The sequence below is a fragment of the Lates calcarifer genome, linkage group LG8 (assembly GCF_001640805.2).
Source record: "Lates calcarifer isolate ASB-BC8 linkage group LG8, TLL_Latcal_v3, whole genome shotgun sequence".
Classification (NCBI taxonomy): Eukaryota; Metazoa; Chordata; class Actinopteri; family Centropomidae; genus Lates; species Lates calcarifer.
Window position 1 is genome coordinate 18048091 of NC_066840.1, and position 25887 is coordinate 18073977.

Sequence of the window (25887 nt, forward strand, 5' to 3'; positions counted from 1 at the left end):
CACACAAACATACATATTCTCTGATCTACTGCAGCAATCAGTGAGAGACTGATTTATCAGAGGTTTATATCCTTCTGTTTATGGTAAAGTCAGGGGAAAAATTAACAGCAGGAACAGGAAATGAATGATGGCAGTTCATAGAAGTTTCAGAGAGTTTGACAGGTACCAAATGTGATATACTAATATCTGTTACAATACAGAAAATTAAATGAAGGACTCTTTATGGTTAATAGAAATGCATGGATATTTGAGAGATATCTGGTGGAGATTAGAAGGGAAATGGAGATTCAAATGGGGGCACAGTTGGCAGGGAGAGTGAAAGGCTATGTTCCAGGAGGCTTGGGCCTGTCTGTTCATTAGAAAATATTACCCATATTACCCAGCATGCCTCACAGCAGCTGTCCATGTCCCTCCGACTGCCACCCATCGCTGACTCTGCTGAGACGGAACATTTACTGTGGAAATCACAGTTTGAGGAGGACGAAAGGGGAGGAGAGCTTGTGTCATGGTGCAAAATGGAGTACAACAGTGATACCCAGGAGCTTGTTGTAGTCAAATTTATATTTTTTGAATCTAGTTTCATTTCTGTGCCTCTTATACAAAGGCAGGCTGCAATGCAGTTCAATGTAACAACCCTCCAGGAAAGATTTTAACACTGAAAATAAATCACCAAGATGAGGGTGTACTGTCTGTGTAAATGCTTTAGAGCAGTGTCATGTACAGTAATGAAGGAGCACAAAGAGAAATAGATTTTTTTTTCTTCAAAAAACAGTGAGTGAGAGAAGGAGATCAGAGATAAACAGACATGGAGACTGGTGGCCTTGTGTGGGCGGATGGATGACTACAAGGTTTCTCTTGATGTTTTTTGTATAAACGCACTTTTGTGACCTCTAGGTCTCAGAGGAGTTTCTCACTACAGACCCCTTTTGCACTGAAACCACTCAAACACTGGATCATCGCACCGTTAGTGATGAAACATCACTGGACTGAAGCACCATTGTTGCCATAGCTATGAGAGACCCAGAGCAGCTGAGGAGACAGAAGAGACAGTAAATAAAATCTCATCATGTACATCCTCTGCTGCAGCTGCAGAGGATGTACAGTACCTGTGCTCATCCCCTGCACATGCACGTGCTCTTTCAGGACTTGTAAGCACACACTGTTAGTGGTTGTATGTAGATGGACAGATAGTTTCAGATAAGGGTTGTGGCAGTGCTAAGTGCTGAGGTCGATGGGAGTGTTATTCATTTTGCAGGTATTTTGGTCACAAAATACTTATTTTGTGGTATTTGTGGGATTGCTGACTGTTGCTGCAAAAGACACAAAGAAGACTTCAGACTTTGATTCTGATGGACCAGAACATGACAGTTGCTTGATGGTTGATATTGCTGATTTTTTTTCCTATCTGGTAAACTCAACAGCTGCTCTGCTGGAGATATCTCAAAAAGAAGTCACTGTGTTTGATTTTATCTGCAGCAACAAGAAAAACAACACCAATCTGCAAAATATGCCCAGAAATCCAATCTGCTTCACCACTACACTTTATTTTACGGTTTTAAATTGCTGATAATACTTGCTTTTATAAAAACCTGTTTAAAATTATCATATTGACTCATCAGTTAAGTTTTTGCATTATTGTTATTGGATTAAACAGTTAAAAATGTCTTTTTTAATTTTTAAGATGTGTTGAAACAAATTTAACACAAATACACAGACTTCAATTGTGATGAGTTGGCTATGGTCCTAATCAGATTAGGTCTTACTCTGAATACAAACTTAATTTGCCCTAAACCAACATTTCAGCATTTTTTGTGAACAAAACAGAACTAAACAAGCAGCATTTCTTGCACATTTAAAGTAGTATCAGCTTGGAGTCTGATAGGATTAACATAGCAAAGAAAATGGAGCAAAACAGAAAGAAAGTAACAACACAGAAGTGTGCAGGCTTAGAGGAAAGCACATACTACATTCACAGTAACTGAGCCTTGAGCAGTCAGATCATGTCTGTTGAAGGCAGGGTGCTGACCTGAGTTCAGGGTGCCAGAGGCAGGGGAAGCCAGGATGTAACCCTGGAGACGACTTCTTGTCGGATCTCGATGTTTTGCTGGGGCAGATGGAGCCATATTTAATCCTTTGTGCAGAAAGTACAAGAGGTAACAAAAAACCAAGAACACTGACACAAACAAGATCATATTTTGACAGATGGAAAATATACATTGATGATGACTATTTCTATGAATAAATTACATACATAGACGCAGTGGTTCGGTGAATAGGTACAGCTACACAACGGGTCTTCTTCTGAGTGTTTAAATGCTGCTCATATCTCAAATTTTCAGACTGTTCATAGGTCCACCAGTATGAACTGTCAGTGATGGTGAAAAGTCATGCGTGTGCAGAGTAACAATAACATCCATGTCCATTTTCTCACTCACTCTTCTCCCGCTTGGTTTGAACACATTTCTGTTACAGAAGGTGCCTTTGAGTTTTGACTGAACTGAGGCTGTTCTTTAACTTTCTTTCTATTGTTTCATCTCTATCTTCAGTGCAGTGGCTAACAGTCAGTATAATCTGTATCGAGATGGAAAATTGATCTCTTGTCATGGTAGATCTGAGTTTGTCGATTGTCAGTTCAGTAATTCAGGAGCCAGATTGAAACTTAAAAAAGGATAATTTTGGATAATTTCAAATGGAGAGTGACTGGCCTTAAATGCGAATGTTTCGAATTCAAATATGTTGGTCAGTGTACAATACTCCTTAGGGCTGCCCTCTAAGTCAATTGAATGATTGCTTTTTTTCCGTATTATTGTCACACAAACTCTGCTTTTAGAATCCCCGTCTTGTCTCAAAATAACCTCACCTAATTTTGACTAAAATAGAGAGGGGAAATAGGAAAGGTGGGGAGAAGCAGAGCATCAGTGAGGGCAGGGCAGTGCATGACCTTTATTCAACCTTGTTTCTGCTCACTGTACTAGTGCTCTCAGTGCTGGTGCTGAATGTTGGCAAAGTTGGCCAAAGTACACATACTTTTTGACCTACAGTTTGCATCTTACAGTCTGGATCTGGACATCTTATCCATACAACAAAAATACATGTTATTGCAAGGTGTAGATGTACGCAGATCAGACCAGAGACTTCGGCCCAAACTGACAACTCATTGGGCATCACAGTGGCATAAATAGCAACCTTCCAATTAAAGATTAGTGTCTCAGAGCCAACTTGGAAAATTTAGATTCAGGCACAGTGTTATTATTCATCAATGCTGAACATTTTCCAGCAATGCAGCAGTGCTGTAGATTGTTGAAGGTTCTTAACCTCAAGGCAAGGCTTCTCTTCACTTCAGTACAGCATGAAAATGATCTTGCTTTAGTTATAACATTTTCTATTACAGTAAAGTACGATACATTAATGTATCTTGTTTTCTTTTTGCCATAGTTACTGTTGCAGCTTTATGTAGTTGTGCAGTACAGACTCTTGAAAGGTCTACCACATACTTATGGTACGCCCTTGTGCTGATGAGAGTCTGATTCTAAACTATGAGAGGCGGCTGCTAAACAAAATCAAACCGAGACCACAGACACTATGAAAACATGGCTATTGTGAAAAGGATACATTGCATAACAGTGTTGCTATTCAGCAGCCAGCTATTGTTTTTCTATCTCAGCAAATACAGATAAAAATACAATTAGTGACATCTGTGAACACCCCAGACAGATACAGAGATACAGTTTTAATGGAAAACAGCACATCCTGGTCTGCTGTAGTAATAATTGGATCAGATTTTACGGCTCTGTTTCTCTTTTGCTGCTTCACTCCAGCACCACTTATCTCTCCCCCTTCGTGTTATCCATCTTCCTCTCCTCCATCTCACCTGAAGAAGTCATTCATTGCTCTGGCAACCCTACAGTGTTTTCATTATCACCTGCCTCCTCTCCCTCTTTCACCTGGCTAAAGACAGATGTCGTGGTAATCAACAGGAGACGGGGAAAGCCAGACAAGCCACCACAGTATCACAGTTCTTCATCTTTATGGTGTTTAGTTCAGCAGCATCATGTCACTGATTACTTTTTCCATCCCTCCCACTACTCTGCTGCATAATAGTTTATTGAACTAGATTCTTCTCCATTGACTCCTCCAGAAAAAGAAAAAAAAACTTCATGCCAGTCCTCTTGAGCACACATTGCATCAGTGTTTTGTTGTGCTTTCATTTCAGTTTTGTCTCAGTCAACTTTTCCTCACTCGTGGGGATGGAGACTTGGCATGCACGCCATTGCATATACACACACATGCAATACAATGGCATCCTTTCTCTGATGCAGTCTGCTGCAGGTGCAGAGGAGACTCATGGGAGAGGACAATGTATTTCCATTTCAAAAAAAGCTGGCAATGTGAGTGAGAGCATGAGTGCGTATGTGTGTGTGTGTGTGTGTGTTTGTGTGTGTGTGTGTGTGTGTGTGTGTGTGTGTGTGTGTGTGTGTGTGTGTGTGTGTGTGTGTGTATGTGTGTGCCCAGGTGCAATCTAAATCAGTACTTGTGAATATAGCCTCTGTGTTTTCTGAAATTTCTGTGTGATGTTACAGGTCATCATTCAAAGACTAAAGCGGAGGGGAGGGGGAGGAAGAGAGGAAGTGAGAGAGTGTGTATGTGTATGTGTCTGCAACTGAGAGATTTCAAAAAAGAAAGTCAGACACCAGGAGAGAGGGAGAGAATGAGGAAAAAGACAACAGACTAAGTAAAAATAGTTTAAATATTCATGTTTTTCGTTAGATGATTTATTCATGAGTAGCTGATATATTCAGTTATTTATAAACTGCTTGTGTGTCACCACTGTTGACAGAAGTGTTGCTCTGTGTTCAAGGATGAAGTACACAATGTAAAATGGAACATGAATCAGCCAGCATGTGCTCAAATGATGCCGCAGTAAAGGTTATCTGTGACTGAATGGTGGTTAGGAAATAGAAGCAAATTCCTTAATGTGTGTGCACTTTGTGTCACTGCCTTCCCTGCAGCAGCTGTGTTACTCACTATGTGTTTCTTTGTCCTGACTCCAGATTTTGACCCCAGTCTCAGGCTGATGTCAGGCATTACCCCCATAAATCCCATGATACCCGGCCTGGGCCTGGCGCCCCCTCCCCTCTCCCAGGACATGCCAGTTGTCAAGGAGATCATCCATTGCAAGAGTTGCACGCTGTTTCCTCCCAACCCCAGTAAGTTATCACTGCTGTTGTAACAGATATAGAAGCATCACAGAAACACTGCGAGCTGACCCATCTTCAGCAAGCCTGGCGCATGTTTTATTTATCAATGCAGTGGTGTGCATTATCTATGAATTATCTCTGTCCCCGTCCACACACTTCGCTCTGGAGAGACACATATGCACCACTCAGAAAGATATTGTGTGACAACGGATAAGAAGTGAGTATTGTTCCTTAATGTCACCTTTAATACCTCTTATTACCTCTACCCAGCAGAGCATGGCTGATTTGCATTCACATTTCATCAGGAAGGAAGGAAGGGGAGGGAGGGGAAGGGGGATGGTGATTAAAGGAGGTGTTGTGGTGCGTGTATGCATCCGGTCGTACGCTTGCGTGATGTCTGTGAATGTATAATTGGAGAAGTGACCTCTGTGAGCACATAAAACAGTGCTGCTGTCTTCAATATGCTGGGCCAAAGAGGTGATGGACTCTGTCCTCCCCTGAGCTCGTCTCACTCTTATCGATGTATCTTTTCTTAATCTCTCTTCACCTGCTCCCTCTATTGTACTATACATACAGTATAATAATCCTTTTTTTTCCCTCTTTCACTATTATAAATTGCATCGCCTCTGCCACCTTATGCTGAAGGGGTCAAATCCAGTTAATTACCTGATCACCTCTGAGTCTTCCACCTACTAGCACCAGGTCAAAAGGTCTCTGTCACGCTCTGTCTGTTACACACATGTATCTCTCAGACACTCTCCTCTGCACACTCATACCTGGGCAAACACAGACACAAGTATATTATGTGTGTGCCAGACTTTGTCACTCTAGACTCTATTTTGACATGTTTGTGCATCTGGTTCTGAGATGAATTGGGGGTTTGGAGCAACCATATCACAAAATGGGGTATGAAATTTTTTTAGCATTTTACACATTTTTTGTTAAGTCAACATTATTACTTACAACTACACCACTGTCCAGGGGTTAGTATAGGTGATTCATGGTAATTAGGTTAATCTGTCCATTGTGTTCTGACCGAATACAAGAAGATTTTTTCTTATTACTGGAAAGAAACCAGGGGAGAATGTTGGCAGCATCTGTTTACCATGCAATAGTAGGTCAACAAAAGTTAAACAGCCAGTGTTATATAAAACTGAGCAATAGAGGAGTGGAATATGGACTGTGGTGGTTGTGGGATGGCACCCAAAGGGACAATTGCATTTGTGACAAGTCCAGTCCCTTTAAGGCCTCCATAAAATGCCATTGCAATTTATGTGAAAATATGGACAAATGTATTATTTCATATTTCAATACATTTTCTCCAGCAAAGGATCTAAACAGAGTTGGGTAATAAGACAGGTACATACTCTGAAATGAGTTTCCCCATGCAATTTATAGTGAGGTAACATTCTCTTTAATATCTCTGGTTGTATTGGACCATTGTGGGTAATGCTGTAGTATGGAATTGATAGTATGTTCCAACGATGCAATGCAAAAAATTGAATCAATGGATTAGCCCAAAAGCAGAGATTCTCAACCAGGTTCTTAACATCTTACAATATATGATACTAATGTTTGCAGCATATGATCTTTTATTATAAAGTACAGTTTAAAGGGAAATCATTTCTGCTCAACCACGCAGTCATCTAATCTTCATGTTCTCAAAGATCTTACCACCAGAGGTCAATTTTCAATTTCAAGGAACATTTTTTTTTTTTAGCTCAAATTAGATCTTCCCTAAAGACCTACAGAGCATATTTTAAAGAAATCTATACTACTACTAGTCTTTTATGTTTTATATATATATATATATATATATATATATATAATAGTGTTAATTATTATTTTTTGTTTGATTTGTAACCCTTTGCAAGTAAACAAATCTTTATTAATACTCAGTTTCTGTGTTAAGATATATTAATATTGTGGCATAAACAGTTTAAAAAAAAAACCAAAAAACTCCTGAAAAGAGAACATTTCCTAGTAAGCATGGCCTGTGCTCAAACTCCTCCTTCACACTTGCATTCCCTAAATAATTAAACATGATCCTGGTGTTCGCTCCCTCTGGGAGGAACTTTCTCTCTTCTTTTATAAAAAAACTGCCTGTCTGGAGGCTTTTTCAAGGCAGCCTCACACGTCAGGTGGAGAACACATCACTTTCAGCCTAGGCTATAGTGAGAGCCCCTCAATACAACCAATGTGGGAGTCGTGTTTGATAGCAAGGGTGTTTGAGTTCACTTTTAATATGAAGCATTACTGTCATGGTTAAATGCAGACACAAAATTTGATGTCAGGTTATGAACTGATTAATAAATCTTTTCACTGTCACCTTTAAACCTTTATTTGAGCGATGCTAGTGATCAGGGACGAGCACATGGAAGAAAAACAGAGTTCATTCTAATCTGGAGGCTGAATGGGGAGATAGCCGATTATCTGCTCAATGTTGCAACACTAGAACATGTCATAAACACTCAGTGTATGACCTAGAGTGGGGTCACATTCTTTCTCAGGGTGAGCACTTTCACATAATTTTTTTCCTGTTCTGTTTCCATGCAGGCAAGGAATCATAGTTAGCCATGCTCTTTGGTCCTTGAGAGCCCTGTTCCTGAAGGGGATGTTCTTTCCAGCCATTCTTGATTTCATGCCTTGACTCCACCCTTTGATTTATTGTGTATATGACAAAAGATGTAAAATAAACAGCCAAGAAGCCAAAGAGAGATTTTTTAAAAAGTCATAAGCAGGGATTCAGATGCAGCACGTACACTGTTAGGGTTAAGGACTCCATCTCCTATGGGCCACTCATACTAAAAATTTAAGCACTCGTGCTACTTGTAAAGCACTTTGGATAAAAGCATTCATCCAGTGGCATGTTAAGATATAATGTGGCACACCCATTAAGCTGCTTGAATGAAATCTCTCACTGTTACCCCTTCCTGCCATCTTCTTTACAGCAGCACCTTTTGTGATATTTCTCGCTCACCCTTCCTCTCGTACCTCTGCCTCCTTTCATTCATCTCCTTCCCTTTATGCCACCTTTAAGGTAAGAAATGCATCATAGATGAGAGTGGGTTGAAAAGTTAGTCTTCAGTGGGAGCCAATTTACTCCCAACATGAAAGGGTAACACTTTTTTTTGCTTTTGAAAGGTGTTGCTGTTTCCTTCTACAATAGACCAAGAGGCTGTCAAAACTGTCCTTTGAAACCAATCAGAAGACGTTCCACAGTGGCAGACATTTTTTTAAGAGAAAAAAATGTCATCTAAAAAACAGCATTTCAGTGTAGGAATTTAACGCAGCAATTTATTTGAACAGATGGGAAGACTTTCACCCAGAACCAAACACAGCTCTCAAGAAGATTTTTGGCTCACTTGAGGTGCAGGTTTCCGCTGTAATTGAAGCCACTAGGGGGGTCACAGCATGATAAAGCTCCACCACCGGGGACAACACAGGGGGTCACAAGAGAAGCTGACATGCATCTTTCTTTAAATTTATTTTTGAAAGGAGTATCATAGGGTGTTTGTATATGGTGTGTGTGTTTGTTTGTGTGTGTGAGAAGGAACAAAAAAACAGGAGAAAATGGAAAACAGGGACAGAAATGCTGCTTTTAACAGCATTTTTTCGCTTAGCGTGGATGATTGTGAGTCAGTGCTCTATTTCCCAAGGTATTTGCTATGTGTCTGGCAGGCGATAGGAGTGTGTGTGTGTGTGTGTGTGTGTGTGTGTGTGTGTGTGTGTGTGTGATGGGGATAGAGGGCAGCAGGTTACATATGGTGGCTATCACAGGAAGCAGGACCCCCAGCTACTCCTCTTCAGACAACATGCAGCTTCCTCCTCATTGACCTTTAACTGAACTGCACTGAAACTCTGTATCTCTCCCTCTCTCTCTCACGCTCTCTCTATCAGGCTGTCTTTATGACAGCATCTTTATCTTTCTGGTTTTTTTTTCTGTTCCTTCTGTTCTTTCACTCCATAACTCATAACCTTATTTGTTTCTGTAGCTTTCATTATCTTTTATAGAGCAGATTAGTTGAAGAGAAGATTAATCTGCAACTCTTTTGACAAGTGATTTATCATCTGAATCCATCTTCAAGCAAAATGGCAACATTTTGGTGGTTTCACCTTCTGAAATATTAGAAATTGCTCCAGTGTGTTATATTACAGTGAACTGAATATTTTTGGGTTTTAGACTGCTGGTTTGAGAAGACATTTCATATCATTACCTTTGGCTCTAGAGAAACTGTCATCTACCAAATTATTAATCAATTGAGAAAATAATCAGTATATTCATAATTATTAATCATTACAGAATAATAGTTAGCTGCAGCTCTAATATTTTTTTTCTTTTGCTCTTGTCGAATTTTTTTATACTATTGCTTAACTAATACTTATTTTTATAAGCCTTAAGCCTTATCAAGATTCAGATCTTTTCTATTCTGTTTTTTAAATTTATCATTTATTTTTATTTAATTTGCTAATTTTTTTTAGAAACCAAAGTTCTACATTTTCCATCATTGAGTCATATAAAATGGTGAAAAGCAGGAAAATTCTCTCATTTGAGAAGCTTGAACCTGTAAATGTATGGCACGTTGTTTTGATAAATAACTAGTAACCTACTGTATAGTCAGAATTGTTGCCCATTAGTTTTCTATTAACTGATCAATTGTAGCTCTAGTGCAAAACATTTAGATTTGAAGGTCCATGCATAATTAATCAGTCAACAAAATCATTGCTTAATGTGACTACATTAACACATTATGATAAAAGCACAAGTGTAAATGCTGTTGAAGTCACAGCAATGACTGGAAAAAGTGATTATGTGCATCATGGTAAACAATAAACTCAGCAGCCAGTAATAAGCAGCCAGTAACACCAGTTTATTCCTCTTTTCGTGACAGAAAAATATTTAGTCAAACTTTTTCTCTCCATGTTCATTTCTTTTTCCCTCTATCCATGGTTCCCATACACACAGACACATTCATTTTTGTCTCCAGCCATTTAATGCTGAAGACCTACATTTCATTGGCTGCTTCAGGGAATTACTCTCTGAGTGTCTTTAATGGTCATCACCTCCTTGGGCTCCTTTTTCCAACACTTTTTCATCGATGTCAGACTTTTCTGTTTGTAATTACCCTCAAGTAAAAGTAACCAAAGATGCCCTTCAGAACCTTCATGGCTACGTGCCTACATTTCTAAAAAGTCACAATTTCACCCTCCTTTCAAAGCCAAACATTTGGTAATGGAGTCACATCTTTAGTTTTACTGGGGAAAAAAATGTTGGTTTTTAATGGCAGCAGCTTTTATGAAGCAAGGATGTCAGCCAAATGTCAGATTGTTACCTTGTTGTCCTTTTATATTGTCCTCCTCGCTCATCAGCCAAACTCTGTCAGAAATTGTAATTTAGTGCTGAATCGTAGGATAAACCGCAGCATGTTTCAGCTGACTGCAAAGTAAAGGCAGGCAAACTATCACCTTGGTGCTGTCCTAGAGCCTGTGCGTGCGTGTGTGTGTGCGTGTGTGTTGGTGTATGTGTGTGTTGTGGCTTTGGTTTTGCGAGTGTGAGAGCAGCCCTGAGTATGTGCATGTTCCAGTTTTAATGCCATCATCATTGGCAAGGTCAGGGGACGAAGGCATTTGGGCCAGGTGCCAGAGCAAGCTGTGACATGAGGAGGACAAAGCCATAAAGTACCTTTGATGTGTTTTACCATAACTTTGCTATAGGCTCTCCAGCTCTAAAGCTACAGGACAGCATAATAGCTCCTCTTGGGCCCATAATTTAAAATTTCATGTCCAACCTTTTGAATACTGAATGAAAAATACACTGCATTTTTCTCATTTAGGAGATGATTGATGGAAAGTTGTATGATTTAGGCCACAGCTTTACAGCCATGGGAAAGCTGCTCAGAGTGTACATGAATGAGTCCTACATTTCAGCCCTGCTTGAAGTGCTTTGCACATAACTGCTGGGTCCACTTTGTTCTTACTGTCAGCCAGCAAATGTCACTATACTTTTATGGGGGCTGCCACAAGAATAGCATATTATTATCAGCTTAAGTTGTATTATTTTCACAGCTGTAGTTTATTTAAAGCCACAGTATGTAATTTTTGATGCTCTTTTAATTTGAAATGTGCTCTAAGACCACTACTCCTGTGACACTGAGACTTCAAGCTAGTATTGGAAGATGTTGCCATTGCTAATTCACAGGTTAGGAAGCATGGATGTATTATAGACAACGCCACCAATTGACCATGTAGCCAGTTTTTCCTCAAAGCCAATTGTGGTACTCATACATTTTTAATCCATAGACTATTGATATTTGTAAAACTTTCCCATAGCATAGAAAAGCGGATTTTATTTCATGACATCACCCTAATATAAAGTCTGTAGGCCAAATGGGAACCGCAACCTCCTTCAGTAGCGGAAACACTAATGTCCAAATGCAGAAGCAAACCCAGAGACTAGAAAACTTTTTTGGCTTATGCGACAGGTGACAGCAATTTTCAGAGCACAGTGGTGTGCTTCACAGTGCGTGCACATCCCTGTCCACCCTGGATTATATAATTTTGGGAAATACTTCTTGTCCACCTGTTGTATACTATATACTATATATTGCTTGGGTTGCTGTGAGCTGGATGAGATGATCAATCCTCCTTTCTTTTCTGTATGCTGTGAAACTAAAGTGAGCATACAATTAGCTTAGCATACAGACTGGAAACAAAAGGTAACAAAGGTAACAAAATTTGCTTACCAGCACCTCTTAAGCACCTCTATTTGTTCAGTTCAGTGTTTTTGTGAAAAAAAAATACATGAAAAAAAACACAATTTGTAGTTTACAGATAGTTACATGCCAGATTATTTCCACTGGTTAGCTAGCAATGTCACATTGACAGCGAGACTAGTTACGAACAGCTTAGACGAAAATGTACTGAACTTGATTTAAAAAGGGAAAAGGTATTTTCTCAAAGTAACTTTACACAAGCAGTCTGCTTGAATGTTCAATCAGTGAACAAACAGAATAACATTGACTCTGCCAGCCGTAGTAGCACCAAACTTGAGTTAAGCCTTATTCCATTCTTTCTGGGTTAGATAACAGCACTAAAATCAAAACCCAGATGATTTAGCTTCTGTCAATTTCCCAGTTCCCTCTGTGCAGACTTAACCAGCCACTCATATCATCCATGGAAAGCCTTATCTTTCTGTGATTAAATCAGTCAACATTTATCTTTGTTCAGTCCGTAACACCCTTCATGCTGTGGCTCAACGTCATGAAAGGATCAACCTCTCTCTGGCCAGAAGGATTTGATTTTCATGCTAGGAATGGCATAATGCGATTATTTCTGTAATATAAAAAGGATTCAAGCATATTGTTCCATGTTATCGCTTATCATTCTATATTTCCTTCACGGTATGGTCATATAGAAATCTTTGGTAACCATTTAGTATGGTTTTATCAATTTCTCATGGTAGATTGCCTCAGACCATGTCATTACAAGGTGGGAAAAAATGCGGTACGGAACTAAGTACACTACAAATGCAAGGAAGAAATGCTTTCAGAAATAGCTACTATAGAGGCCCTTTCATTTGATTTCTCTTGTATTATTTATATATAGAGAGTGTAATTTTCAAGCTCTCAGTTTCAATCATTTGATGGCCATATTACAGGGCTAAATCATGCACACATTCACTTATTGGGAGTGGAGACATACTGTGAAAACTTTGCCATTAAGATAAGATATACATTATTTATCCCACTTGTGGGAAATTTACGTTACAGCAGCAAGAAACAAGAGTGACAAAAATAGAAAAATAAAGATATAATATAGAAAAAAAATAAAAATATAATATAAGAAAGGCACAGAAGGGTAAAAAAGGGTTTAAAAAAAAGTTAAAGTGCAGCAATCAGCATTAAAAAAGTCTGTAATAAACAGAAAATGTGCAGAGGAGTCCAGAGTTTCAGGTTTATTGTTGGGTCAGTCTGGTGTTGTTAAGCCTGATGGCTGTTGGAATGAATGACCTGCGGTAGTGCTCCTTCTTGCACCACGAATGCAGTTCAATTGTGTGTCTGTTGCTGAAGGAGCTACTCAGGCCCCCCAAAGTCTCATGCAAGGGGTGGGAGGGGTTGTCCATGATGGATGTCACCTTGGCCAACATCCTCCTCTCATATGAACAGTTGAAACACTGAGGCAGCTGAAATGTCAGTTTTAAGTGTAAGCACTATAAGCAATAAGTGTAACCTGTGTGTGAACAGTGGAAGTTGTAGGAGTAAAAAGAGCTGTGGATGTTTGATGTTGACCTGAGACCTGACAGGGTTTGAGTGTCAAAGTGCAATTTTTGAAAGGAGAAATGTCAGTTGAAAAGACAGAGATGAATAAAGATGAAGTGTTTTTTACTTTGAGTAGACATGACTGAGATAACAGGAAAACTATCCCACCCTTGACCTATTTTTACCTTTTTTTAAAATCACACTTAGCAGGAAGCTGCTCCTTTTTCTTTCCGCTGACTGCATCGATAGTGCCAAGCTGACAGAGATTGTGGCTTATTTCATTACTGTAAAGCAAAATAGAAATGACACAGCAACCTTTGAAGACTATCTATCCCATACTAAATACAGATTGTCTTCGTGGGAAGCAACGCAAAGCACACCCATCCCATTCAGCTGGACTGAAATAAGAGACCATACTCAATCCATGTGGATTTACTAAATATAAATCTGAAATATTCTGATGTACAGATTATACAATTTACTCACAAATCTCCTGTTCAGCAGGTCTGTGGTATCAAAAGAGTGGAAGACAACTTAATTAGTATTTATTTACTGAGTCGTCTAAAACGATACAGTGTGAGCTGTGTCAATGATGATTTTTCTCCTAGACATGAAGACCTGAGTATCTGATTGTGAAAATCACTCACATTATTCAAATTGGGTTTCCTCTTTCTATCTTCTGACTCTGTAGTACAGTTAAAAAATATTCCTGAATCTGTATGGATTTATGGTGTCTTGTACGCCTATGTGGGCTTTTGGTGGATTTCCTGGAGATAAACTTATCCTGTATATGATTGAAACTACAGCTGCACTTTCAAGTGAAATAACTTTTCTTCTTTTTGCTTTCCGTCTTCATGTTTGACAGACCTTCCACCTTCAGCCACAAGGGAACGCCCTCCAGGGTGCAAGACTGTGTTCGTTGGTGGTCTGCCTGAAAATGCCACTGAACAGCTCATCATGGAGGTTTTTGGACAATGTGGGGATATCACTGCTATCAGAAAGAGCAAGAAGAACTTCTGCCATATCAGATTTGCTGAGGAGTTCACTGTGGACAAGGCTCTCCTACTCTCTGGTAAGGTGTCTTCACTTTAAAACCAGTGTAAACTGTTATCCCCCAGTTTCTTGTGTAGAACATGTGTGATAAGCCATCCCTTTCTCAGATTGTTTGCTGTGTTTTTTTTTTTTTTTTGGTTTTTTTTTTACCAAATCCTCACTGCTTTGCAAGAAAAGCCCCAACAAACCCCCCAACCTTGTTTTTAAGGTACATATTGGTTTACATTGAGCTTAAAGGTCAGAGGATAACTGCTTTCTTTCTTCTTCACCAAGACAATATTGAATCTGTAGAGACCACTTGTATTGTCAGTCCACTGCTATCAGAGCACCCGACCCTTCCTCTGTGCCGCTGCACCACTTCACCTCGGGTGGGGGAAGAATGATGAGCTGTTAACCTTTACTCTGATGGAAATGAAAGGGCTGATATCTATCACTCAGCACTACAATTCTCCAGCCTCACACACTCACTCAGGACAATTTGACAGATGGAAAAATAGATGGGGGGATGGATGGACAGATAGATGGAAAGTTTGCTGCACTCCACACTGACTATATGGAGGTGGACAACATGGGATATGTAACTGAAGAAACAAGAGAGTGGTGCAGGTCAGGAAGTTTGAATAAGATAAAATTAATAGATTCCTGTTCTTACTTGATTATTAACCATGCCACTTGGCAGCTAAATTAGCCTGACTGGTATAATTATACAACAGTCACCTCAGATATTTTATGGTTGTAATACGTTTTGTTCTGCACATAAATGGAGTAAATTAACTTCAATTTAACAGGTCAGATTCCTTGTGCACCATTTGTTGTAAAGGTGAAGGATTCTGCCATGCTCAAGAACAGCTCTCTGTTATTTTCCTCCACACTGCTCTCCCCTTTTCCTCCTGAGCTGTACATTCTTTAATAGGAATTATACAGGCTTTGGATGTACACAAGCCTTAAGTTGAAACATTTTCAGCTTGCACAAGGAAACTTTGCCTCAATTTGCCACATCCAGAACACACATTTGAGGCATCTGTTTGCATCCACTTTGCATTGACTTTATGTGCAGTTTTGCTACCTCTAACATTTGCTTTGCTTTCAGTCTGAACACACCATTATATTGGAATAAACATCTCACTCCTACAAATGGAGGCCGTCATATTATAAGACTCTACAACCAAATATGTCTCCCATTATGTGGAAAGTGAGCTTTATATTACATTAAATGATCCAAAAGGTCTTAAATCCTATCCTATCTTATCTTATCCTATCCTATGTAAATCATAATGCATCAGAATCAGTCAGTGACCCCCTAATATCAGTTGATATACTGTACAACGCATCAAATTTTGGTAGTAGAATATGAGAATTTCTCTATTATTCAATTACAGTACCCAGGATTTTGCCTGATTTCATCAGTTTTTGCATAAGAGTTCTCACACAGGGTCACACCACCAGACAAATGAATGTTCTCACATTTAAAATCCTTTGGTCAGTGGGATGCTGCTTTATCTGCACTTTTAGGACAAGAGGAAGTCTTTCTGCTTGTCATGTGACTCTAGCTTATTATTTTTTTTAACTTTATCTCCACCCAGCAGCTTCTCCTGCACAGATGCTTTAAATGTCTCTGTGTGAATTGCTGGCCATATATTTCTTCCTCACAAAGCTCATTTAAAACACCAGCCACTGTAATAATACCCTCTGCATTATTTAATGTGTGTGTGTGTGTACGTATGGGTGTGTGTCTGTGTGTGATTTCATCTACCTGTTCCCTACAGTAAGGCTAGAGCTGTAAGTCCATATATTAGCCACATGCCAGACCTGTGTAGCTTTCTCATAAATACTACTTTCCGTTCACTGTGGCCTCCTCTCCCAAAACTCACACATGAACACACACACACACGGACATACAACAGCCTCGGCACTCTAAGATCTCCCTTTATGCAATATTGAAGCAAACTGAGAGCCTTAAGCAGGGAGAGCAGACTCCAGAAACAACCCAAAACTCATGTTCGCGTCTTTCTTCTGTTCAAACTGGCATCCAAATTTATCTCCCTTTTCGTCAGCTGACAGTGTTTGTTCATGTGTATGTGGAAGAGAGGCTGGCCAAAGGCTTTCTCAGCTTGTTTCCTGGTTTTTGACTGCACACTGTACTGTAAACACCCCAGCCTCTCACAGATCATTTAGACTAATCAATTAACAAAACAGGAGTGATTGCACTTCACAACCCACAAACAGGCAGTGCAATGACTTTTGAGAATCAAGTGGGAGGTGCCAGGGTTATCCAGGGCTATCACTGTAATTAGTGTCTCTCACTGTTGTACATACAGAGTGAAAGGCTCAAGTGACTTATACACAGTGTCTATACACCTGGGGTGAGGCTTCAATAACAGGACACATAGTGAGAACACAGGCTGTGTAGATCAAGTTGTTCCTTCCTATCTAGAGGAAAATGAGGACAAGTTGATCAATTTAACCTTGTCAGATATCTGTGTGTGTGTGTGTGTGTGTGTACTTTTAATGTACTCCTATCTGTGTATATCTGCCTATCTGTGTTTTTGATTCTGTCTCTGCTCATCTCTGTCTGTCTACTGCACATCTAAATCAGAGTAGGTGTTGATAGAAAATTATATTTCACCCTGTTGCCACTCTCATCCAATCAATAAAATGTCTCAGTTATCCTCCATATCCTGTGTTTTTTCCTGTGTATTTTTTGTCTCTACAGTCCATCTCTTCCCCTGACCTCACCTTTGTCTCATCTCCTCTCAAGCCTCTTCTTCCTCTCCACCAGGTTATCGTATCCGATTGGGCTCCAGCGCAGACAAAAAGGACACGGGCCGACTCCATGTGGATTTTGCCCAGGCCAGAGATGACCTGTACGAGTGGGAGTGTCGGCAGCGAATGCTGGCCAGAGAGGAGAGGCACCGGCGCAAGATGGAGGATCGCTTTCGACCACCCTCTCCACCTCCCTTTGTCCACTACTCCGAACATGAGTGTAGTGAGCTGGGTGAGAAAATCAAAGGTTGGCAAACAGACATTAAAAATGCATACATGCCAAGTATTATATGAGAATGGCCAACTGCAAGAAAACATTAAAAGGCTCTGATCAGTTTTAGTTTGGACCACAACTAATAATTGTTGTAGTAATTAATAATGCTTAGTCTATAAAGTGGCATAACATAGATAAAAATACCCATCGCAGGGGCAGGTACCAAGATGATATCTTCAAATTGCTTTAGATCAATGAACAATGAACTTTTAAAGATGTAGCTGAATAATTTTCTATAGAGTGATCTGCAGAACAGTCAAATATGGGAGTTCATGCAGTAGCGAAAATATGTTTAAGTTGATTCTAAATATATTTCAAGCAAGCAGCGGCAGTAATCTAAACCCACTTGACATTTCATTACGTGTTCCTTAGCGTCTGCAGACTTTTTTTCATTTAAGTGCTTTATACTTCTGCTTCTACTGAGGATTCAAAATGACTTGATACTTGTTAATCATATTTTACTACAAGGACTTGTGCTATAACTTGCAATATTAAAATGCTCTGTGTGGTTGAGTCTGTCTGGAGAGCACATATAAGGAGAGGGCGAGTGGAAGGGGTTTCTGGGATGTGAAAATACCTTGTTGAGCCTTGTGGATTCTTAATGCAATCAAATATCTGTGGCAGGAGATTCCTCGTTGATCCCCTGTGACATTCCTTTCCTTAGCTTTCCCTCTTTTCTTTCACATCAAAGCTAGGAGGGCACTCAACCTAAAATAACTTAAGAGATGTATTAAATCTGGAATGTTGGTAAATTTTTGGTGGATAAATGCCAGACATTTTTCTTTAAATTGCTGGTTTATCTGCTAATTGACCAATTCACAACCACCACGAGACCTTTCAATTTGTACCTGAACTTTATACATTTTCCAGTGATTTTACCAACTTTTATTTGACATTGAGAGAAATCAGTGGATGATTTCGTAAGAAAATAATATGTTTTGCTTAAATGCTGCACTGTTGCACAGATTTACAGCATGTACTTTCTTTTTACAGCTGTTCTCAGAACTCCTTGGGGTTGATTATGTTTACCCAATGACACACTTTGCGGTGAAATAGTATCTTTTTGCCTGGTGAAATTGCCATGTTCTGAATCATTTTCTGCCAGTTTAAAGTGACTACACCATCTGTTCCTTGTCAAAATAGCTCTGAGTTATGAGAGAAACTAAGAGGTGATAAGTTTTTTTTCCAGGCATTTATTTCTGGTAAACCAAGGTAGTAATGTTCTTATATTTAAATTTGTGTATTTATGTTCAGGTAATGTCTCGGCTAAAGACCCATTAAATGAGAATCAGAATCTCTCTAGCCTCTGGCCATTGTCAGTGATCGAATACCACTAATATTCTTCCATATTGTCTATTAATAATGCTGCTGCAGGGGGGCATGTATTATGAGACCTGAGTCTGCCTATAAACAAACAGCAACACCTCAGGGATTCATGAGATAACACCTTGATTCAATATCTGTAGCTGTGATAGATCATCATTCATGCCAGCCATGTGATGGACCCTACTGTGCGTTTGTCTTTGTGTGTGTGTGTGGTTGGGACTGACAAAGAGAAATTGAGAGCATCTGCAGAACCGAGCTTAAATAAATATAATCCTCCCCAGCTGCTCAACCTGTAAAGACACAAATTAATGTTTATGTGTGTGCATACTGATACATGCGCACGGCTTTGTGTATTGTATTGTGTGTGTGTGTGTGTGTGTGTGTGTGTGTGTGGTGTGTGAGATGTGGAGGTCTGACGGAGTGTGTTGCGCACTGACGTCTGTGTGTGGGAGCATATTACCTCCAATGGTCCTCTGACTTGTAAGCAACACAGCGAGGCAGCAGAGGACAGGACAACCACAGTGGAATAACAACAATAGAAATCAATAAAGTCTCTTGACATCATCTGATTATTCACCAGACAAAGCAGGAGTACAGCTACACAACCCTCGCTTTGTAAAAAGCAGCTATACAACACAGTGCTCACCTTTTCTGTAGACATTTGGCAAGGGTTGTTTACCAAATGTATTTATAGGAAAGATGGGAGCTCATTGATTTTACCTGAAGCTGTTCTTCTTATTTAACCTTCTGCTCTCTTGTGTTCAGCGTATAGATATGATAATTTTATATCCTCAGTCATTTATCATTCTGTTCTTTTCCTCCCGAGATGACAAGTTCTTGAAGTTATTTTCAACTCATCATCTTCACATCCTCATTCTCTCTTCCTAGACACTCAAGCTCACGACCTGCAGACGACCCAGCAAACAATTTGAATAGTTGTTCCTAAGCCAGTGTGTACCCACAATAAAATAATGCACAAACATTAATTAAATTTCATTTCAGCTTCATATCAATATAGAGCTTGGCATGAGCTGAAAGTTAAAAAACTTTTTTTTTTCTTCTAGCCTTGTTTTATGAAACTCTTTCTCCTCATTTGTGTTGAAGTTGTTGCCTCTTTCATGTCCACCATCATCAAATAATGAGTAAATTTGCAAAGGCAGCTTTTCCTAGTGACCCTAACTTCCTTCCAGTCTCCTCTTGGCTAGGCAGAACTTTAGTTGGCAGAGCAGTTCTGTTATTGTACTTCTGTTGTATTGATTTTGGCCTAATTTCTCTGTCTCCTTTCCTGTCTTTGCTTTCAACTTTCCTCCTATCTTGGTAAAATGACTGAGCATTTGTAAAGGCAGCATTTTCTAGCCTTTCTTATGTAGATGCCTTTCTCCTTCACACTGCTTCTGCCCAGATGACAGTAAATATATTGAGACCATTTTTTTTTAATCTTGCAGTGCTCACATTGACCCTGACTCCTCTCCACCCCCTCTCCTCCCTGTTTCTCTAGATGACAATAAGTTTCCTGAAGCAGTGCGGGTGCTCCTGACCTGGCTGGAAAGAGGTGAAGTTAACCGCAGGAATGCCAACAACTTCTACTCCATGATCCAGTCCTCCAACAGCCACATCCGCCGGCTGATGAGCGAGAAGAGTCAGCATGAGAAGGAGATGGAAGAAGCCAAAGACAAGTTCAAGACTGCCATTGCCACCATACTGGCTCAGTGTGAGTCCTGTCTGCTCAGACATGCAGTGCATGTATGGTTTCAGTAGCTGGATTAGTAGCTTGGTGTGAGTTACACTATGAGATGCAATTATTGAGTAATTGTTGCATCAACACTAAAAAATAGATCAAAATAAAAAAGAAGGTGAATTACTGGTGACATACTTAATATTAATGAACAAGAATTTACTATTTGATTTTAGCAGGCAGAGACATGGGTGGACAAAATAAAAGCGTCTTTGATTTCAACTAATGCAGCTATTATGCCTCACTCCACAGTGTATGCTTATGTAAATGGGGAAATTAGGACATTTGTTATGACAGCTTTGACCACCAAGTATGCCAAAGTAGGGGTAGACATTATTGTGTTGAATGCCTGTTAAATCCACTGTCTGGAGCCCAACATGAAATGAATATATTCAGAAATCTATTTAAAAGGGAGGTATACTATATTTCCTCTATGATTTTGATCCAGCTTGCTACTGTTGTTGCCACTTGACCTGAGATGAAGGCTTGACCAAAGTCTCACAAGGCCCTGAGTTGGCAAATTGCATCTTATCGTGGAGAATTGGCTCAGACCCCCTGCCACCAGTCATGGAAACAGGATAAGGAGCATGTGGGCTCTTAGAGTGTGGTCTCCCTTGGTCACACATACATGCACTCGGTAAACAATTTATCCTATGTCACTGTCCCCGGGGAATAGTGCTCCAGTCTACAGAATTTACCATTCAGTTAGTGCTATACTTGGCTAACAGGTGCAATCGACCACGCTACGCTGCAGTAATTCCCTTGGCACTCTGTAGTCTGCTGTTTTATCACAGGTCACCGCTCTATACACGGCATATCAAATGCTCAAATATCCAGTGAGAAATACCATGACATAAATACGCTCTAACCCACACATACACTTTCCAACACACACAAGGTCTTTTTCTCTCCCCCTGTCTCCCAGTTTACGCTCTCTCTCACACACACAAAACAAGCAACACTTTACATTACTCATAATGCATAATAAGGCATATTACTATATAGTTTATGTATTAAACATACTACTGTGTCAAGCACGAACAAATCTTTGGGTATATAAGATAAGTTCTTATGCCTTTCATCTCTTCCATTCATTCAGGTTGTTTACCTGTATGTCACTCTACCTTTCTGTACTGCAGCTACAGTGAACTCTGTGTCTCCTTTTCCCATTTATCTGATCCATTATTATGTTTAAAAAAAAACATATGATATGCCAAACAATCAATGAACTGTGACTGGTTTTGTTGAATGGCAGAAAACAACATGTGTCACCTGAGATCAGGTGGTGACCGTGCTGCTCTGTTTGATGCATATTTAGAAGCTTGCTTGTATTGATAACTACTTGTGTTGTATTGGTTTCAAAAGGGCAGATTGAAGTGGGTTACAACCTCCTAGGACTTCCTCTTTCTTTGCCTCTCTTTCATTGTATGTCTCTGTTGTCTCTGTCAGTCACCCTCACTCACTGTGATCTTTCTTCCTGTGTGTCTCTCTCATTAAAGGCCATCCACATCCAACACAATAATCCATACAAACACTTATTTCTATTCATGAGTTTGTCTTCTGCTCACCATAGTTCCACCCATGCAAATGTCAACACTGAGATTGGTCTCTCATGAGGCAGTTTTACACACCACACCTGTGAACAAAAGACACATCCATATTTACCAGGCTCTGCTTTTGTCAGAGCTCCACATTACCATCTAAGGACACATTGTCATAGGCATTCACACTTCTGTCACCTTGAATAGAATTACATTTATTGAAATACCCTGGACATTGTCCCTGTTTTTTAAATTTGTCAATTTATTGAATGCCATAGAAACAAAATATGTAATCCAAACAACAACATTACTGGCCAACTTTAAGGTTTTGCAGGATTTTCTGGTTGTGTTTTTTTTTTTTTTTTCCTACTGTTTTTGTTTACACAGCATATAAAAAACAAAATAAAGCAAATCCATGAAAACCTATTCGGCAGAAGTGGCACAACCAGAATGAGATAGATACACTTAAGTGCATTGCCCACAGATAGAGGGGATGATCTGTTTGTCTAAGAAGATCCCTCCTTGATAGACAATTTTATCTTACACCCAATTTTCTGGCTCTGTCTGCTGCCATTCTAGTCAGTGTGCCATTGTCCACCAGACACGTGAACACAGGGTTTTGCTTGTGGCTCATGCATTTTCTCAACTTCATTATCTTCATGTGGCAGGTGTGTTTTTACCAAAGTAGCAGTAGTAGTAGTAGTGGTGGTTTGTGTTTTATTTGTGAAGCATGAAATTCACTTTTGAAAGTATATGAATGCCTATATTTTATTGAGAGATTTTGAAATTACTCGCTATGACAGCTCACTTTTCACCCTTCCTTCGACCATTCAGCCATTCAGAACAGCTAAAATCACTTTTTTCTTTAGATGTAGTTTGTTTTGAGCATTCCCCAACCTAAATCGATCTTGGAATTGTATCTACTGCAGAACACACTGTTTTAAAATGCCCTGTTTCTGAAGCACTTCCAGCAGACATTTAATCTGCTGGAAGTCAAGTGGACATCTGGGATTATGAATTATTGTGTAATATTCTGTATACATTCATACTTTGTGTAGGGAATGGACAACATAGAGTGGATAAACGGTCTTGACAGGTGGACCAAGTTGGATTTCCATCATTTCATAATTCATTGAGCATATCCTGCCTCAAAATAAGAACACGCAAACATGAACCAGTAAAGGAGTTCTAAATATTTGCACTGCTACTCGGCTCTCTCAGACTTGCCACTGCCGCTGAGGCTTTCCCCCATTTAATGAAGTGCTTACTGCCCATTTCACACCTGGTTCTGTTAACTGGTTAGGGAATACAAGACTTTATGGTTGTGTCCTTTTTAGCAGGGAAAATGGCAAACCACACCAGTAGTGTTGCTACTACTGTCTTGGCCTAACCAAAGCTAGTTTCTGACATGTCCTGCTAAGCATGACTGCCTTCCATCAAAAACATAGGGGAGATCTCATGGGTGCTTCACTCTTATCAGAAAAATAGTTCTCCTCCATAAAGGAGAAGGAAAAGCACACTTATCTTCTTCTGTTGTCTCAGTTTTCTTGCCATTTGTCTACTTTAGGGGAGTAAGTGCTATGTATTGGGCTTGGCCTGTCTGATCCCTTTTAGCTGAACCCTGGACCAAGGCAATGGTATGAATACAAGAAGAATCTGCAATTTGTTGCAGTTAGATTTTCGTTTTTTCTACCAATATTTTGGCCAACTTAAAGCCCTCAAACGAAATTATTTTAATTGATGTTTCCTCCAGCTGGCAGAATGTTTTTCTGGCCTCTTACAAATTAGTTTTGTCACTTCTGGTTTATAAAACGGACAATTTTCCCCTAGCAAATCCTCATCATGTCCTCTTACCATATTTACTAGGTAATTTCCTGTGGATTAGTTCCAGAATTTGTATACAGTGAAAAATATGAGATTCTGATCTCTGCTAACCAACTGATTGATCTGTCCCCAAACATAAAATATCTGCTTTATAACCTCCTTCAATCAATTTCCAGCATGTGCAGTAAAGTCACAGACATCCTCATGCTGTAAAAATACATAAAAATATATAAAGTTACTGCACATACATTAGCCTCATCATAAATTATACTAACAGCAATGTTGGGCTGTCTTACTTTCAATGTATTTTTAGGAGATTTGAGTGATTGAGCCTCATGGCAGTGCAGAGTAAGAAGATACTTTGTCAATCCATTGTCAAAACAGTAACAAATGAATTACATATACCATACAGATGGAGCAACAACATATATTTCATGTTTGGACAGAAACACACACTTTTAATATTTTTAATTATGTTTGCAAATTAACACTAAATGGTACAAGCTTCTTTTTGTATTTATTTTCTGTTATGTTACGCCACCACATCTAAAAGTGCAGGTATCAGTGTCTCATTCAAATGCGGTGACAGCTAGTGACTGTAGAGACAAAGCAGTAGATTGCAAGTGAAACTGAAGTACACTGAGAGCAAATGTATTATTAATACAGAATCCAAATGGACACACACACACACTTATAGACATACATTTTCCCAAGGCTAAACTGTACAGTCCTATTTTAGAGCCTCTATATACAACTGTAACATAAACACAGACACCTTGGAGGTAAATAGGCAATATCAATACACCATAATCTAACCCAGAGCTGATGCTGTCTTAACCCTGAACATATCAATAGTAGCAAGGATGCAGAATGTAACAGTGACAAGATACATCAAGCTCCCCCGCCAGCTTGTTGTTTTTATAATGTTATTGCACTGAGTGATGGAGGGAATCTATTCAGATGAAATGCTGAGTTCACTGTCTTCAGCTTCCAAGTCACCCTGATGGTCTCTTTAGAGAGGCAAAGAAGGCAGCCAGTCAGCAAAAAAACATAAAAGAGTTTATCTTGGCATCTTATAAATGCTGGAGTATTTATGACTGTAAATGAAGGCCCCGCTGGCCTGGACAGCCATCACAGAAGTCTGCATTGGCATTTGTCATCTCATCACAGGTGAGAAGATTAAAGACTGATAACACAATGGCTCAATATCACTTAACTGTCAAATAGCTGAATGTTCACAAAAGAAAAGAGCTTCTTTGTGTAAATAAACACAGTGTAAATAACAGATATAATTTCTATAATAGAGCTATGAAATAATTGAAGTAACTGAAATAATAAGAAATCAACTGACTATAGGTGCATGTTTAGTTTAATTGTCTTTGGTCTGACTAACATAATCAGGCAGCAGGCATGAAAAAAAATATTTAAATACTTCAAATATAATTCTGTCTAAAATCTCTATCCATGTGATTTTCATGAGTGTTTACTCATGTCTCTCTTGTGTAAGCCACATTATGATGAATTATGTTACATTATGTTTGTTGTTTTATTGTATATGACAAACAATATTGACCACATACACTCAAATGTACTGTACACTTGCCTCTGTGAGTGTCTTTACAGAAAGAGATGGCTGAGACTTTACATGTACTTCACCTAACTACAATATACTGTAATTTAACTTTTGCTTCAGAAATGTTTTTAACACTCATATGTTTACTACAACTCAAATGGATCTCAAAATTAGAACCAGATTTTTTATGAAACATATTACTTCTGTGTCATATGGGGTATGTTGCTTCTTTGAAAGTTTTCCTGCTTTCCCTCAGGAAAGACAATAAACACAATGGAAGGGGTTTTTTTATATATCTGTTTTTGACTCAACCTACCATCTGCTAGAGCCAAACACTTTGGA

The 25887-nt window shown here is 39.3% G+C and overlaps 1 protein-coding gene across 1 annotated transcript in view; it reads left to right on the forward strand.

Annotated features, from left to right (window-relative positions):
- The window catches only part of LOC108895356 (ecto-NOX disulfide-thiol exchanger 2), a 143857-nt gene that overhangs the window by 89235 nt on the left and 28735 nt on the right, over positions 1 to 25887 (forward strand). Inside the window, exons 4-7 of the mRNA XM_051072503.1 lie at positions 5052 to 5207; positions 14322 to 14528; positions 17289 to 17519; positions 20371 to 20583. Coding sequence (XP_050928460.1) covers positions 5052 to 5207; positions 14322 to 14528; positions 17289 to 17519; positions 20371 to 20583 — 807 coding nt within the window. The remainder of the gene's footprint in view (positions 1 to 5051; positions 5208 to 14321; positions 14529 to 17288; positions 17520 to 20370; positions 20584 to 25887) is intronic.